General features: G+C 50.1%; 1 protein-coding gene across 2 annotated transcripts in view; it reads right to left on the reverse strand.

Moving 5' to 3' along the window:
* Positions 1-11166, reverse strand: part of SLC24A4 (solute carrier family 24 member 4) — a 172226-nt gene extending 161060 nt beyond the window's left edge. For both annotated transcript variants that reach the window (XM_003260899.3, XM_003260898.3), the window contains exons 1-2: positions 11020-11166; positions 9016-9126 (exon numbers count right to left, since the gene is read on the reverse strand). In XM_003260899.3, coding sequence (XP_003260947.1) covers positions 9016-9126; positions 11020-11149 — 241 coding nt within the window. In that variant the 5' untranslated portion in view covers positions 11150-11166. The remainder of the gene's footprint in view (positions 1-9015; positions 9127-11019) is intronic.
* Between the last annotated feature and the right edge of the window lie 4880 nt (positions 11167-16046).

Genomic DNA, 16046 nt, shown 5'->3' on the forward strand with positions numbered 1-16046 from the left:
GTGACTTGGACTAGTTTGGGTTTCTTTTACTTCATTGGCAAACTGAGGACAGCACCTGCCTTCAGAGTTGTTACGAGAAGCAAGTAACACCTGAAAAGTGCTTAGAATAGCACCCAACACAGGGTACCCTGGACTTTGCCTTGATGATGATGATGATGATGATGATGATGATGATGATGGCAGCTACCACGGGCTCCGTATGGTTCCAATACTTCCATACACCATGTGGTGTCACACAGCAGCACTGTGAGACAGGTAAGAAGAGCTGCTATCCTCATTTTACAAAAGAGAAATCCCGATGCTTCGCAAGATTATGTAACTTGTCCAGGGTCGCATGGCCAGTAAGGGGCGACCTGGGACTCAAACCCTCACGTCTGCCTTCACCATGTCCAACTATCATCTCCAAGACAGACAGACAGACAGACAGGAAGGAGCCTTTTCTGGCTGCTGAAAAATCTTCCTTTTGTTAAGAAAGAGAGAGAGGGAGGGAGAACAGCCACTAAATGCCAGCAGGCAGGATCTGGGCACAACTGATACTAGAACGCAGACCTTCAGCTCCCAATCCACTGATCCACTATATAACATCCTACTCCACCCCTGAAACAGGCATGAGTGGGCACAGTGATGCCGGGTGCCGTCTTCCTCAGCCTTTGTTTGTAATCAGATTGGTGGCTGTGCCAGCCTATGGCTGTCCAGTATGGTTGGTGACAGTTTCCCCAAGAAGCTCCCTGGCCCCCCGGAGGCTGCCCTTCTCAGGAAAGGCCCTCTCCAGGCTGGACATCCTGCCCCTGCTGTCTGGGAAACGAACAGAACTGTGATTTCCCTGCCCACAATAGTAAATCCAATTCTTGTTTTTCTAACTCAAAATTTGCTTTTACATAACGACTTTAAAATTTGGACGTGTGACTTGTCTCCCAAGCCCACTGAGGCATCATTCCAACAGACGTTTGTTCAGAATCCAGACACTTCTTGCCGCCAGTGCCACTGCACCTCCTCACCCACTTGTCCTGATGTCCTTTTCGCAGCCCTAGGCCCCTCGTCCTTCTCTTGATTTCTCGTGCTTTCTCCACCTCTGCTCCCCTCACAGGGGAGTCTACAGAGGCCCACCCCTGAGGGCACCTGCTTGGTGATCTCATCTCCTCCTAGCCCAGCCACGGTGCCAGCTCCCGTGCCCAGGGTCCCATCCCCACCAGACTCTACCACCATCTCCTCTCCCACAACCGCCCTTACACCGGCATGGTACAGAATAAAAAGTAAGGGTGGATCAGAAGCAAGCTGATCACAGAAGATTCTCCATCTAATGCCTGCATCCATCTCCTCTGCTCCCCTGAAATGCTACGAAGCACCTTTCTCTTCAGACCCTCCTTAGCACCCTGCATCAGCCCACTTCTCCCAGCCTTTCTTCTGTGGACACACAGCTCAGGCATCTCAGAAGATGTATTTGGAAGAAGGAAAACCACACACAATAAACCAAATTCTAAAGGAGGATTTAAATCCCTCCCACAACAACAAGGGGAAATCAAGCCCCGCTCCGTCCTTTTTTAACATGGGGCATAGGACATTGGAAACCCAAACCAACAGGGGTCACATAGTGGAGAATGAAAAAAAACATTCAATCTCAGAAGGGGGCTGGGCGCAGTGGCTCACGCCTGTAATCCCAGCACTTTGGGAGGCAGAGGCAGGTGGATCGCTTGAGGCCAGGAGTTCGAGACCAGCCTGGCCAACATGGCGAAACCCCCGTCTCTACTAAAAATACAAAAATTAGCCAGGTGTGGTGGTGGGCGCCTGTAATCCCAGCTACTTGGGAGGCTAAGGCAGGAAAATCGCTTGAACCTGGGAGGCAGAGGTTGCGGTGAGCCGAGATCGCACCAGTGCACTCTAGCCTGGGTGAGGGGGTGAGACTCTGTCCAAAAAAATTTTTAAAAACCCAGAAGTTGGGGATAAAGGCAGTGTTAGAGGGGGGAAATCATGCCCATCCCAGTTATCCAGGCAAATGTAAAATAACACCTGTCAAGACACAAGAAAGTTCTTCTATTTAGAAGCAACAAGGTAGGCCATCCTCTAGCATCCTAAATCCTTCAAAGATGAATAAAACCAAACAAATTTGTTTCCAGAAGAGAAAAGAATAAATGTGTGGCAAGATGTTTACTTGTTAACTTGCCCTCAGAAAATTAAACTGACAAATCATTTTTCAGTACTTACCACACACAGGCATTATATCATCTTTGGGGTGAGCATATTAAAAAGTGATAATAAAGAGAGAAGCTAGTGTCTGAGCATGTATTCTGGGCCAAACACTGTTTTAAGTGCTGATGGGTATTTAGAGTCGTTTCATTCCAACAATCCTCTGAGGTGGAGGTACATTTGACCCTTGAATAAATCAGGCATTAGTGGTGCCAATCCCCCTCTCAGTTGAAAATCTATTAATATGTATAACTTTTAGACAGGATCTCACTCTGTTGCTCAGGATCTCAAGTGCTCCCCACAATGCCCAGCTAATTTTTTGATTATTTGAGAGACAGGGTCTCCCTCTGCTGCTCTGGGCTGAAGCAATCCTCCTGTCTTAGCCTCCCAAAGTGCTGGGATCACAGGCATGAGTCACTGTGCCTGGCCTGCACGTAACTTTTGATTCCCCAATAACTTCACTACCAATAGCTTACTGTTGACCGGAAGCCTTACTGATAACATAAACTGCCGATTAACACATATTGGTTTTTTGTTTTTTGTTTTTTTGAGGTGGAGTCTCACTCTGTCACCCAAGCCGGAGTGCAGTGGTGCGATCTCGGCTCACTGCAACCTCAACTTCCTGGGTTCAAGCGATTCACCTGCCTCAGCCTCCTGAGTAGCTGGGATTACAGGTGTGCCCCATGATGCCTAATTTTTTTGTATTTTTAGTAGAGAGGGGGGTTTCAGCATGTTGGCCAGGCTGTTCTCGAACTCCTGACCTCAAGTGATCTGCCTGCCTTAGCCTCTCAAAGTGCTAGGATTACAAGCGTGAGCCACCACACCCGGCCTGTTTAAACACGTATTATATATGTCACATGTATTATACACTGTATCACTGTATTCTTACATAGATTAAGCTGGAGGAAAAATTTTCTTAAGAAAATCATAAGGAAGAGAAAATATATTTATTCAGTAAGTGAAAGCAGATCATCTAATGGTCTTCATCCTCATAATCTTCACACTGAGAGGAGAAAGAGAAGGGGTTGATCTTTCTGTCTCAGAACTGGCAGAAGCAGAAAAAAATCCACATATAAGTGACCCATGCAGGTTCGTTCAAGAGTTAACTGTAATTATCACCTTCATTTTACAGATGGAAAAAGTGAAGCACGTACTATGGTTTTAAAATGCAAACAAGGCTTTCACCTGTTATAGTCTAGGTAGGGGAGGCAGGTAATACAATAATGGATAGAATTAGTGCCTGCAGGCCAGCTGTGGTGGCTCATGCCCGTAATCCCAGCACTTTGGGAGGCCAAGGCAGACAGATCGCTGGAGCTTAGCAGTTTGAAACCAGCCTGGGTAACATGGTGAAACCCCGTCTCTACTAAAAATACAAAAATTAGCCAGACATGGTGGTGTGTGCCTATAGTCCCAGGTATTCAGGAAGCTGAGGTGGGCGGATGGCTTGAGCCTGGGAGGTCGAGGCTGCAGTAAGCTGAGATCATACCACTGCACTCCAGCCTGGGTGACACAGTGAGACCTTGTCTCATTTTTTAAAAATAAATAAATAAAATTAAGAATTAGCACCTGCAAGGAGCTAAAAACAAGATGCCATGACAGCCAGGGACTCAGAGGGCTACTTTGAACTGGGTGACCAGGGAAAGCCTGTGAAGGCGGTGATGACAAGCAGGAGCCCATCCTGGAAGATCTGGACAGAAACAGTACGGTTCCCAGACACTCCAAAAGTCAGTCACAGAATGCAACTGCCACTGCTTCTGGTTTCACAGGTCGGGGCTGGGCCCAGGAATCTGTGTTTTTCAAGTCCCCCTGGTGTCTCCCATTTACAGGCCAAGGTTGAGAAGCACCAGGTTCCATTCTCAGCTGTCTTCAAATACTCCAGATGTGTGGAAACTCATTGGTTCCTTATATAGACTGAATGTTTGAGTCCCCCGCAAATTCACAGTTTGAAGCCTGAACTCACAATATGATGGTATTTGGAGGCCGAATTTGGGAGGTAATCAAGGTTAGACAAGTTCATGAGGGTATGGCCCCCATGATGGGATGAGCACCCTTATAAGAGGAGAAAGAGAGACTCTGTGCTGTCTCTCTCTGCCACTCTGAGCACACGGCAAGAAGGTGGCCATCTGCAAGCCAAGCAGAGAGCCCTCACCAGTCACCTTGACCTTGGATTTGCCAGCCTCCACAACCACGAGAAAGAAATGTCTGTCGTTTGAGCTATACTGTCTATGATATTTTGCTAAAGCAGCCTGAGCTCAGATAGTCCTCTGGGGACTCAGAGTCACTGCCGCTGGTTTCTACATCATACATGTGGCATGGAGAGACCTACTTCCCTTTTTCAGTGCTTGCTCTGTACAGGCCATGAAAATAAACATCTAAGGCCTAGAGGCCCATGTTTTGCCTTCAGATCTCTAGGGAAAAATTAATTATAAATTTTCCATAGACATCATTGAGCGAAAATAAAGCAGATTTTTTAAAAGCTTTCCTACATTTAAAAAAATGGTTTTTAGGAAAATGGCTCCATTAAATAAGTGTTAACATTCAAATTTTTGTTTGAATTGCTTTCATTCAACATTCAAATATTTATTGAATGCCTACCAAGTGTCCAGCAGTGCTCTAGCCCAGACAGCCACCTGGGCATCTCTTCAGGATGCCAATTCTGATTTGGGGGGCCTGAGACTCTGCATCCCTGACATGCTTCCAGGTGATGCTCCCATGCTGAGCACTAGGTCTCCAGCCCAGCGAGCACCACCTCTGACTTCATCCTGAAATTGCCTGGGAGCTCTTAAAAAGTATTGACTCCGGGGCCCTACCCCAAACCAGTGAAATCAGACACCCTGGGAGTGGGGCCTGAGCATTTCAAAATATTCCTATAAAGCTCTTGAGGTGATCTTAATACGCGGCCAGGATTAAGAACAGCTCTTCCGGCCACAAAAGAGGTAGCCCTCAAGGGTAGACACCCAGCAGTGAAGTGAGTTATGTTAGTGACATATATCATAAAAACATAAAAACAACATAGGGAGGAAGGCACGGTGGCCCACGCCTGTAATCCTGGCACTTTGGGAGGCCGAGGCAGAAGGACTGCTTGAGCCTAGGAGTTTGAGACCACCCTGGGCCGCATGGCAAAACCCTGCCTCTACAAAACAAATAGAAAAAAATAGCTTGTGGTCCCAGCTACTCGGGAGGCTGAGGCAGGAGAATCACTTGAGCCAGGGTGGTAGAGGCTGCCATGAGACATAATCACACCACTGCATTCCAGCCTGGGTGACAGAGTGACAACAAAACAAATACAAACAAACAGAAAACACAGAGTAATAAAGGGGGAAGGGAAGGGAGGGGTGGTGGCCGGTACTTAGGCTGAAACTCAGATAATGAGATCAAAATGCTAACACCAAGATTTGGGGATACAACCCAGGCAGAGCCCATTTTCCATGCAGAATCTTCAGGAAAGACTAGAGCAGGGTCCCATTCATGTTTTTGGAAAATAAAGTTCTTCCTCTCACAGGTAAAGATGAGCATGAGAAGGCACAGGCAATAAAGACACACACCGGAGGTTCTTAAGGAGACGTGGACTCACGTTTGTTGGACACCCACTCCAAGTGGTGCCTTAGCACAGGAGGGAGCTCTTAAAGCTCCATCTTCTGACATCCCTGAAAGCCTCATCCAGCAGAGCCGGACAAGGCGCCCTCCAACTCGGGGGCGAGCTTAAAGCAGAAGCCTGAAGAGGAGGCAAGATACCCTGCAATTCTTTATGAGGAAACCCCACCAGCTGTGCAGAAGGGAGGCAGCCATCAGATGGCAGCATCTGTCACACCCCTGAAACTCTCACTTGAAGCTCTAATCCAGACTTCCTTATCACAACAAGCCCCAGGATGGGAGCCCAGGGTGAAGAGGTGTAAGAATTGAGTGTTTGCTCTCCAGGTGCCCAACCTCACCGACTCCCAGGTAGAGTTCTGGTGGTGGGTGTGGCAGCTTCAGTCCCCTCCTTCCGGAGGCGGAACCTATGACCGAGGTCTAAGCCAGTCCTGGGCCCAGCACTCCCTTGGCCAGATCAATCTGCAAGGGTGGTCATGCAGCCCAAGCCAACCCAACCCAACAGAACTTCCTGGCTTCTGCAGAAGCTGCTCAGCCTCAGCATATTTGAGTCTGGGAGGACATAAGGTTGGGCGGGTGGTAACCACCTTCCTGTGCTAGAAGATAAGTGAGCCCAGAGATGGAGAAACACAGCCATGGACACCTTGTAACCTTTGATCTCACACTGCTAGTTACTGAGCCACTAAATTTCTATTTCTGCTAAACCCAGTTCTGTCATGGCAACTCTAAATGGCCTTGCCTCATCTAGTCCCCCAGGCTACACAGAAGGACACGGGGCCAGCGCATCCTCCTCTGTGTACCTGCAATGCCTCCTGCAGGGCTGCTCACTGGGGAGCCTCTGGAGTCCCTCAATGTCACCTAGCTTTCCCTGTGTTGAGATCTTGTCCTCTCCACTCTAGTATAAGCTACTCAATGACAGGGGCTTGCATCTTATACTCCCCACTACATGTCCACAATAGAGCTGGACACACACGAGCAGGTGCTTGCTACACAGACTCGTGAAATGAAAAGGGGGCAGAGATTCTCATAGGCCAGGGAGGAAGATGCTGGAAGGGAAGGCCGGCCACAGCCCCCACCTGGCCTGAGAGGAGAGCCAGGGGCTGTGCAGTACAAGGGAGAGGCCTGGCACCTGGATCCAGGTGACCCCAGTATGTTCCAGCTGCCCAAGAGATCTTAGGAAGCCACTAAACTTCTGAACTTCGTGTATCTTGTCTTGGCAAAAACGTGGTAAGGATCAAAATGCACTTTCCTTCCATCATTCGACCCATATCTATGGAGTCCTTTCTGTGGGCCAGGCTGTATTCTGGAAACAGTCAATACAAAGCATAATGCAAAAGTTAACTATTTTTAAAGATATTATCAAGTTCCTTCCACTTCCCTTTCCACAAAAGGGACAAGGTAAGGCCTTCCTGTTGAATAGAACAGACGCTTTATATGTTAATTGAATGATTTTTAATCAGACAGCTGAAGACAGACACAGAGCTCACAGTGGGGCAAAGGAGAACTCTATCATATGAAAGGGATCCCTGTCTAAACCAACATCCTCAGGCTATGTACGACAGAAGTCACGGAGGAGGGCATGGCCAGCCCAAGATGAGGGCACCAGAAAGCTTGAAACCACCCAAACATTCCTGAACCCTGATTCTTTATCCAGAGTAGCAAAGTGTTCCCATGGGGATGGTGCAAATTCCAGCATTTCTGGTCCCTGGAGTGGGTGCGAACGGCCCCCAGCATTAACCATCCTTGGCCTCACGCATGTTTTTCAGTGTGGAGCCAATGACCCTTGCCATATGTCAGTTGGCCTACACGTCCACCAGCCTGGCTGATGAGAGGAGACACCGTGGGGGAGGGAATGACAGGACGAGCAGCCCTGCCTGCTGGGCCACCAGGACAGGAGGAATCACCCAGGTGACAAGCGAATCCCAGCACTTCTCTGCAAGCCTGAGCTTGTCCACCACCACGTCCCTCCCGGTGGACTTCTCAGAAGGCATCTGAAGGCAGGGAAGCTGATGGCATAAAAAACAGTATGAAAACTTTGACAGAGGTTGCCCCTTCCTAAGCACAGGGAACCAACCAAAGGTTTTCGTTTCACAGGCCGAGGTTCTCAAACCAGCTTCACCACTTACGAGTTCTGTGACTTTGAGCAACTTGTGCCTTCTCCCTAGATCTTTCCTGACCTGTAAAATGGGGATGAGACTTGCCTCACAGAGTATGACAATTAAACACATGGGGACTGCCATCCAACCCTGCTCCTTTGCCCTGGAGCTCCGTCTCCTTTTATACCCAGTCCCCAACACAGCCTTCCCAGTTTCTCCCAACAACCCTACAACAGGCAACCATTCTGCCCATTTACAGGTGAGAAAACAGAGATCCAAAAAGATGATGTGATCTGCCCAGCAACTCAGTGGCAAAGCCATCTATATTAAAACCTCACAGTTCCCTAAGGGCTTGTGAATGTATCATCCCCCTAGATCCTCCTCACAAAGACCTTAAGGGCTGGAGCCAGAGCTCAAGCATAGAAGTGCCCAGCCTGCGGTCTGGGCAGTGGCTGTGAGTTCTGCTCTCCGCCAATATGCTGTCTTCTCCTGAGAATCTTCTTCACTCATTTAAGCAAAGCCTGTCTGTGGCAGGAGAACAGACAAGATGTCACCTCTGGGTCTCTACTGCCTCGGACCCCCCCAAAAAATCTGAAGAAGAACATCAAAACAGGGCAAGCAGAATCAGTCTCCAAGGCTGAATGACACCCTGTGGACTCCCATTTGAGAGAAATAGCTGCAACACCCCACAGCGTCCCACCCCTGCAGCTGCCCGGGCATGCTAAGACCCTGGCAGGCCATCTCAAAGCACCATTGCCACAGCAGCTGGATCTGCCACTGCGAGAGCTCCAGTAGTGGATACAGTGAGCAAAAGGGAAAGAAAACAAAGACATCTCGAGCCACAAACAAAATCAAGAGAGCAGGGAAAATACTTAGCCTTCAGGAACATTGTGAGAACAAAAAGTAACATTTTTAAACTCTTGAATGTGACCTTTTCAGTTGCTGGATAAAGAAAGCACTTGAGTTGCTTAGCAGCACCATTGACGAATGTCTTTGTTACCTTTCAACACCTCATGGCCACCCTTTCCCACTCAGGTCCATAAACTGCCTTTCTCAGCTCTGGCTGTAACCACCCACATAAGCACCATCTCCGAGTCAGGCCAAACGTCTTAGTAGACTGGGTGGAGAAGAATCGATTTCTTACCAGGATCTGTGCAGTTCTTGGCTGTCTGTGTCCCATTCACTGGGGCCATCAACTTTCTATTTCTCCACGTGTCTGGCAGGACACGTTTGCTAGCAGAAGCTGTTTTGTGCCCTGGATTGGAAAATAAGTCACAGATACCATTAGGTCAGTGTGATGGCTGCGTTTCCAAAATGACCTTACATTTGTGTATCTATGTCAGCAACAGCCCTGTTTGCCTATTCGGAGCCATCTTTAGGGGCTGATAGGATGATTGGAAGTATAATATCACCTGCTTACATACAATGGCCTGTTTCCTGGATCTAGTTCACTGTTTCTAGTCCCAGAAGGGTCAGCATGTGACCTGACCTTGGCCAAGACTGAGGTGGTCTCAGCACCTCATAGGTGCAACAAACGGTTTAGATAGGTGACCTTTTAAGTGTTCTTCCAGTAAAAGACACTCTCAGAGGGTCCCTGCCCTGGAGGAACTACGAATGAATAGCAAGTCAGCAGGAAGGTGGGCTTGGCTGATACGGTCTCGCCCAGTGCTCCTCACACTTGAATGTGCACACAGATCACCTGGGGATCTTGTTAGAATTCAGATTCTGATTCAGCAGGTCTGGGGCGGGACCTGGGATTCTGCACTAACAAGCTCCCAGGTGGTGCTGATTCTGCTGGTCCAGGGGCCATACAGGGCAAGAGAGAATTTGTGGATGCCCGCAACCAAACACACTTAAACTCCTAAAGACAATTCCTGATCCAGCAAATAAAAATGATTCTCACTTTAAGACCTTCAGAGTATTCATTTACCTCTCCTGATGCACACTGCTTCAGCTGGGTAATAATACCTCTTCTATAATGCTGACAACTAAGAGCCTCTAGGTATGTTGTTATTTCTGGTGTGTAATTGAGGGGGAAAAAAACCAAACACTGACTTGCCCAATTGCAAAGCACCAGGTACTAAGATATTCAAAATAACCTTCCTGGGTCTCATTGGAAAGAGCCACTTTTTAACCCTGCATCCTCAAATCACAAAGTTTAGGTTTTGAAAGGCAGTTATTTTGAAAACTTTAATCAAGTTCCACTTGATTTTTACCTATCAGTGTACACCTCTCTAAATGGTCTCTGGATGTTGATGGCCTAACTGCTCAAGAAGGTACCACCCGCTTCACCTCCATGTCTTGGTGTTTAAATCACCAGCATTTCTTTTGTCTTTTTACGTTTAAAAAAAAAATGAAACTAAAAGGTTCACAGCATCCAACTCAAAATGAGACGATTAGGGAAGTGAATGTCTCCTGAATTAGGGAAGTGAATGTCTCCTGAAGGTTACACATGGGGTCACATCCCCCTAAACAGATTTCTTTGGTTAGTTCCTTCTCTCTTCCCGCTCCACCTGAAATTTGCATAGCCTAAGCTACTCCCAAATCCCTCTTCTTGGAGGAGGGGGCATGGGTCGAGGCTCCACACACCCGCCTTCTCCCTCCGTGGGAGTTAAGGGGAGTTGAGAGACGCGATGCTGAAACATGGCAGCAACCCCCCGCGGCAGACTGCCCCAACGCCTTTAGGGTTTGGGAAGAACACCTCAGGGCACCCAGGGGACCCCTTTGAACCAGGGCAGGGGCGAGACGCAGTGGCAGTTCCTGCGGCTCTGCAGAATAGGAAAGCGGGCCACTCAGTTTCTCCCACCCCAGACCAAGAGAATCCTGCCTGCACCCCGCAGCTGCGCTGCCCATTCCGGGCGCACTCCCGGGACGGAAGCGGTTCTTGCTTTCGTCTTAGTAACACAAACCTGCAGCCGCTTCCTGAGCCCCCCAGGGACCGCGCGTAGCTCAGGGGAACCCGCGCCACAGCCCAGAGCGTCCATCAGCCCTTCTGGGCGCGCTCTACCTGCCCGGCGGGGAGGGGACTGGATGAACCCTTGGGACCAACCTGACGAGGAAGGAGGGGGAAACATCTCGGAGCCGCCCCGAGACTCCCCAGCCAAAGCCCCCAACTCCCCAGGAAGAGGGTACCCGTACCAGCACCCACCCAAGCTGCCGAAGAGGCCGGACGCACAGCACACCAGGGCCAGCACCGCGCACACGAAGCCGACTTGCTGCGGCAGCATCTCTCGCCTCCTGCGAACTTTGAGCGGCCGGAGGGTCCTGCGGAGCGCCATCCCGGAGCGCCTGGGTGCCGTCCCTGGGAGAGGATAGGGAGCTTCCGCGGCCAGAGTGCAATCAGTGACCGAGCGGCGCTGGGGCTGAAGTAGGCGGTGCGCGGCTCAGAGGCGAGGAGCTCCGGGCCAAAGCCTCATGGCCCGAGGGCGAGGTCAGCGGGGGAGCCCCTTGGGAAGGTGGGGACGCGCGACGCGGCCGGAGCTCAGAGTCCCGCGCGCGGCGTGCGCGCTCCGCGCACCATGGCTCCGTGGCGAGGAGGCGACGCCGGCACGGTGGCGCTGGCGGCCCGGGCTCGCAGGGCTGGCGCAGTCCGGGCGCTAGAGCCGCTACCTGCCCGCTCCGCTTCGGCCGGCTCGCCCGGCCACAGGTCTGGCAGCAGCGCCGTGGGAGCACTCAGTGCGCCCCCGCGCCCCGCGCCGCCCTGCCCACTCGCAGCATCCTCCCCCTCCAAGTTTGGCGGTGGCCGCCCCGGCTTCCAGCCGGCGATGCTCCCCTGCTTCCCGGCGAGTCGAGCCCGGGCGGCCGAGTGCGCGCAGCGGGAAGGCAGGCTGGACGCGCGGGACCTGAGACCCTCGCGGCGAGCAGGCTCGACGTCGGCCCTCCCAGGGGCGAGCTCTCGCCGGAACTTTCTCTCTGGCTTCTCGGCTGCGGGCGCCTGCGTCTGCGAGGCCGTGGCGCCTCCCGCCCGCTGCTCTCGCCTCCCTACTCCTCCCCTCCTGCCCGCCTCTCACCCCCCGCCCTTCCCAGCACGTGTACTCCTCCCGTAGGGCGCACTCCCCCGTGCACTCTTCTCTTCCCCCGTGAGGGCTAACTACTGACCAGTATAATCCCCTTCCTTCTCCCTTTTTCTCTCCTTTCTTCCATATGGAGCTGCAACGAGCCCTTCCTTTACCCTCTGAGGCTGCTGCAGAGAGAAACAGGTTATGGCACCGCTGGGGACTCTTAAAACAAGGGTTTCTGCAGAGTGGTCGCTCCTGTCCGGGCTCTCCGACCCCCGAGGCGACCCGAGGCCCCGCCACACACCCCGTCCCCACCCCGCCACCCGCCAAGGGCGGAAGATGCAGGAGAAAATTAACTGGTCGTGCAGAACTAACAAACAGGCTTGCACCAAGCCAACAGGAGCCTGGACCCGCTGGGACCAGCTCCTTCACGGCTCTCGGGGCTGTTGGGGATCTGCGAGTCCGCGACACCGACCTGCAAAAAAGCTGGAGATGGGGCAGAGAGGGGAACCAGAGAGATCTGCGGGCCCCACCACCGACGGTTGAGCTTTCCATGTTCCTAAGCCTACCGCTTCCCAGGGCTTTCTGGTTTGGTTTTGTAGCTCTCCTTTCTGGTCGGCTCTCTGGTGTAAACCGCTTTAAAAATGGGGCAGGAGGGAAAATTTCAGGACAGCAGCGGAGGGGTGATACAGGTGCAGGCAGGTGGAGGGGACCCCAGCCCAGGGGGTCTGTGACTACCCCTAGGACCGACTTCCTTCCCGGCCAATTCATCGCCACCTGTTTAGTGCCGCTAGGGGTTAAAGTCCTTCTTGGAACAAGGCCAACTCTTTAATTAAATAAATACATACGCACCGTGTGCAGGCCCTGTGCCAACCGGAGAACAAAACAATAACAAATGTATGAGACCCAGTCTCTGCTTTCAAGGAACTCCATATCAAAAGGGAGCAAGGCCCTTAGACAAATGCCCCATTAAGGAGGGTCCTAAAAGTCACTATTGTGCAGAATGTACGTTGTTTCCTCACGGCTCACTACGCTACTCTGTGGTCCTCAGCAGCATGAGAATTGCCTAAGAGCTTATGCGACGCACAGACTTTTAAGATTCCACCCCAGACCTACTGAGTCAGAATGTACATTTTTAACGAGATCCCTTGGAAATTTGTGTGCACCTTCACGTGTGAGAAGTGCTCCCTTTTCAAGCCTGCTCCAGTGCCTCTAGCCAGTCACCACCCACACGGTTCCCTCTGGACTGAGTAAGCAGGGATGATTTTGCTTGTGTTAGCCTGGAATAGTGACACAGGTTAGAGATGCCAGAGGGCCAGGAAGGGAGAAGGCTCACTGATTATTTTCAGCAGCTCTGTTTCAATACCAACAAAGATAGTGAAGGCATGAACACAAAACTAATTGCAGTGGAAACCCCTAGAGGAAATGAAATGGAAAAGGCCAGGGTTCTGTTTTTGTCTGCAGAGAGACCTTAACACTGAGGCTCACTCTCCGTACTGGTGACCTCAACCAAGCATGCCTGCCTGTGACAGAAGAGACACTTTTCATACGTTTGCAGAATTTTCTTCTCATTGACTAGACTGTACAAGGATGCACTCAGCAGTAGCAAATAGAAGACTACAAAACATTGTTAACCATGACACTTAGAGAGCTAGCCAAGGGCCCTTGGCATCAAATTTAAGCCAAAGGAAGAAGTTAAAGTGATTATATGCTGTTGTCCTGTCCATAAAACCGTGTTAGGGTCACATTGGTTAAAGCAATGCCGATGAACAAAATGGCATCTTGTCACTAGCATTTAATATTTTCTTAAAACTTTTGTCCATGGAGCTCACCTAGGGCTGGTGAAAATACATGTTTTTGAATCCAAAACAGGTCAAAGGAGTCATTAGGTGTCTGTCTTTAGACATTTAGTCAGCTCTTTAGTAGGACGTTTTCTTTGACATTTTTCACCTGCCTTCAGTTAATAGAACCGTTGGAATAATTTCTCATGCACAAATGGATTCCTTTTATTTGACAGTTTAAAAAGCAATTCATTTGAAATTGTACTTTTCACTTTATTTAAATAGTGCCCATTACCAAATAGCCTCAGCTCCAGCTCTAATGACTCATTCTGCAGAAGAGAGAATTGGGTTTTCTGTACCTTTTGGATTCAAAGCATTCAGAAGCATTTTCTAAATCAGCAAAGGCCATGGGACAAAGGGAAAATGCGTTGCTGGGTTTATCCTGGTCCTGGCTTCAATGCCTTTGGATTTAGAATATCTCCTCTGCAATTGTGTCTTCTGATATGGCACTGCAGGGAATTGTCTACATGGCCAGAGTTTAGGCCATTTTGTTCGGAAGTCTCAGTCCAGGGGAGGTGGGTACCATGATATTTTTCCTTAACAATCCTTTCCTGTGACATGATGAGCCTCACCATTTAATTTGTATCTTACTTCATTTTAAAAAGTTTTCTTTGCTAGAATGACCTTCTCCATGACTTCTAGTTTCCACTTTGCCATGAAGATGACTGTCCATCAACCCTGGATAGGCAACGGTTCTCAAACTTCAACATGCTTCAGAATCCCCTGGAGTTTGTTAAAACTCAGGTTGCTGGACCGCCCCCTCCCCAACCCCACAGAGTTTCTGCTTCAGTAAATTCAGATTCAGAGTAGGGCCTGAGAATGTGCATTTACAACAAGTTCCCAAGTGAAGCTGATGGCTCCTGGTCCAGGGGCCGCACTTTGAGGAGCACTGGGCCAAGGGATGCTATGATGACAGTCACAGCACTAAAACTGCAGAAATTTGTTTCCAGCTTGGGCTTTTGGTCTACCAAGAGGTGTGTTTCTTGAGGAGGGGTCAGTCAGGTACCTAGAAGCAGCCACAGTCTCAACATGGCTGTTTGCAGTGCCCGAAGGACCTCTGGCACCTCCTGTGCTGACCGTTAGATGCTCTGGCCGGAACATGACTGCTCTCACCTCTACTCACCACTCATGGCCCCAGGCTGGTCACATGGCCCCACCAATCCATGAGGAGGTCCAGAAGTACCATTCTTCCACTGCAGGCTAAGATCTGAACTCTACAATGGGCGGCCTTCATGATGACCACATCAGTGCAAACCTTGTCCCTCTTCCTTGCTTTCTAAGACCTTCCTTGCCTGCCCCTTCCTCTTCTCTAGTAGAGTTGATTCTGCTATGTCCTAAAGCCCCTGAACTACATCCATTCTGGCATTTCTTTTTTTTTTTTTTTTTTTTTTTTTTTTGGAGACAGAGTCTTGCTCTGTCGCCCAGGCTGGAGTGCAGTGGTGCGATCTCAGCTCACTGCAATCTCCGCCTCCCGAGCTCAAGCAATTCTCATGCCTCAGCCTCCTGAGTAGCTGGGACTACAGGCATGTGCCACCCTGCCTGCTAATTGTTTGCATTTTAGTAGAGACAGGGTTTCACCATCTCGCCCAGACTGATCTCAAACTCCCGAGCTCAGGCAATACACCTGCCTCGGCCTCCCAAAGTGCTGGGATTACAGGCATGAGCCACCGCACCCAGCCTCATTCTAGCATTTATATCTCATCGTTTTGTGATGTGAGCGAGATTATCTGTCTCCTTTTAGTGGGTGAAGTCCTCTGGAGTTGCCATCTTATCCACAGCTCTGAACCCAGCACCCTGTTTCATGTATAAAGTATTTACTGAATGAGCAAACAAATAGATAAAGAATAGTTGCCCCTGTTAGATGGTATATCTGCTCTTACCACCACTTCAGCCCCACCCCAGGCACTGACCCCATCTTCCCTGCCAAGGTTACCAGTGGCCTGTGAATACATCTCCCAGAATTTGACCCTCTTACACATGTTGACTCTTACTAGCCACCATTCTTTACATTCTTGACAATGTGCGCTTCTGGTTTTTCTCTTCCTTCTCTGACCAGCTCTTCTTGGTCCTTTTGGGGCACAGCTCTCCCTGGTCCTCTGGGGTTCTGTTTCAGTCCCTCTTTTCTTCTCACCGTTTACCCCTCTTCCTGGGAAAGTGCGTTGGTTCTCTCTGCTGCTGACTCACAAGTCTGTATCTCTAGCTGGAAACTTCTTGGTCATTTCAACCTGCATGTTCAAGGGATGACCTTTGTCTCCCCACATCTCCCACATCTTTCCTCGCAGCCCATCATCAACCAGGCCTCGGATCTGTCCACTTCTTACCATCCCTGTTGACAG

The sequence above is a fragment of the Nomascus leucogenys genome, chromosome 22a (assembly GCF_006542625.1).
Source record: "Nomascus leucogenys isolate Asia chromosome 22a, Asia_NLE_v1, whole genome shotgun sequence".
Lineage (NCBI taxonomy): Eukaryota > Metazoa > Chordata > Mammalia > Primates > Hylobatidae > Nomascus > Nomascus leucogenys.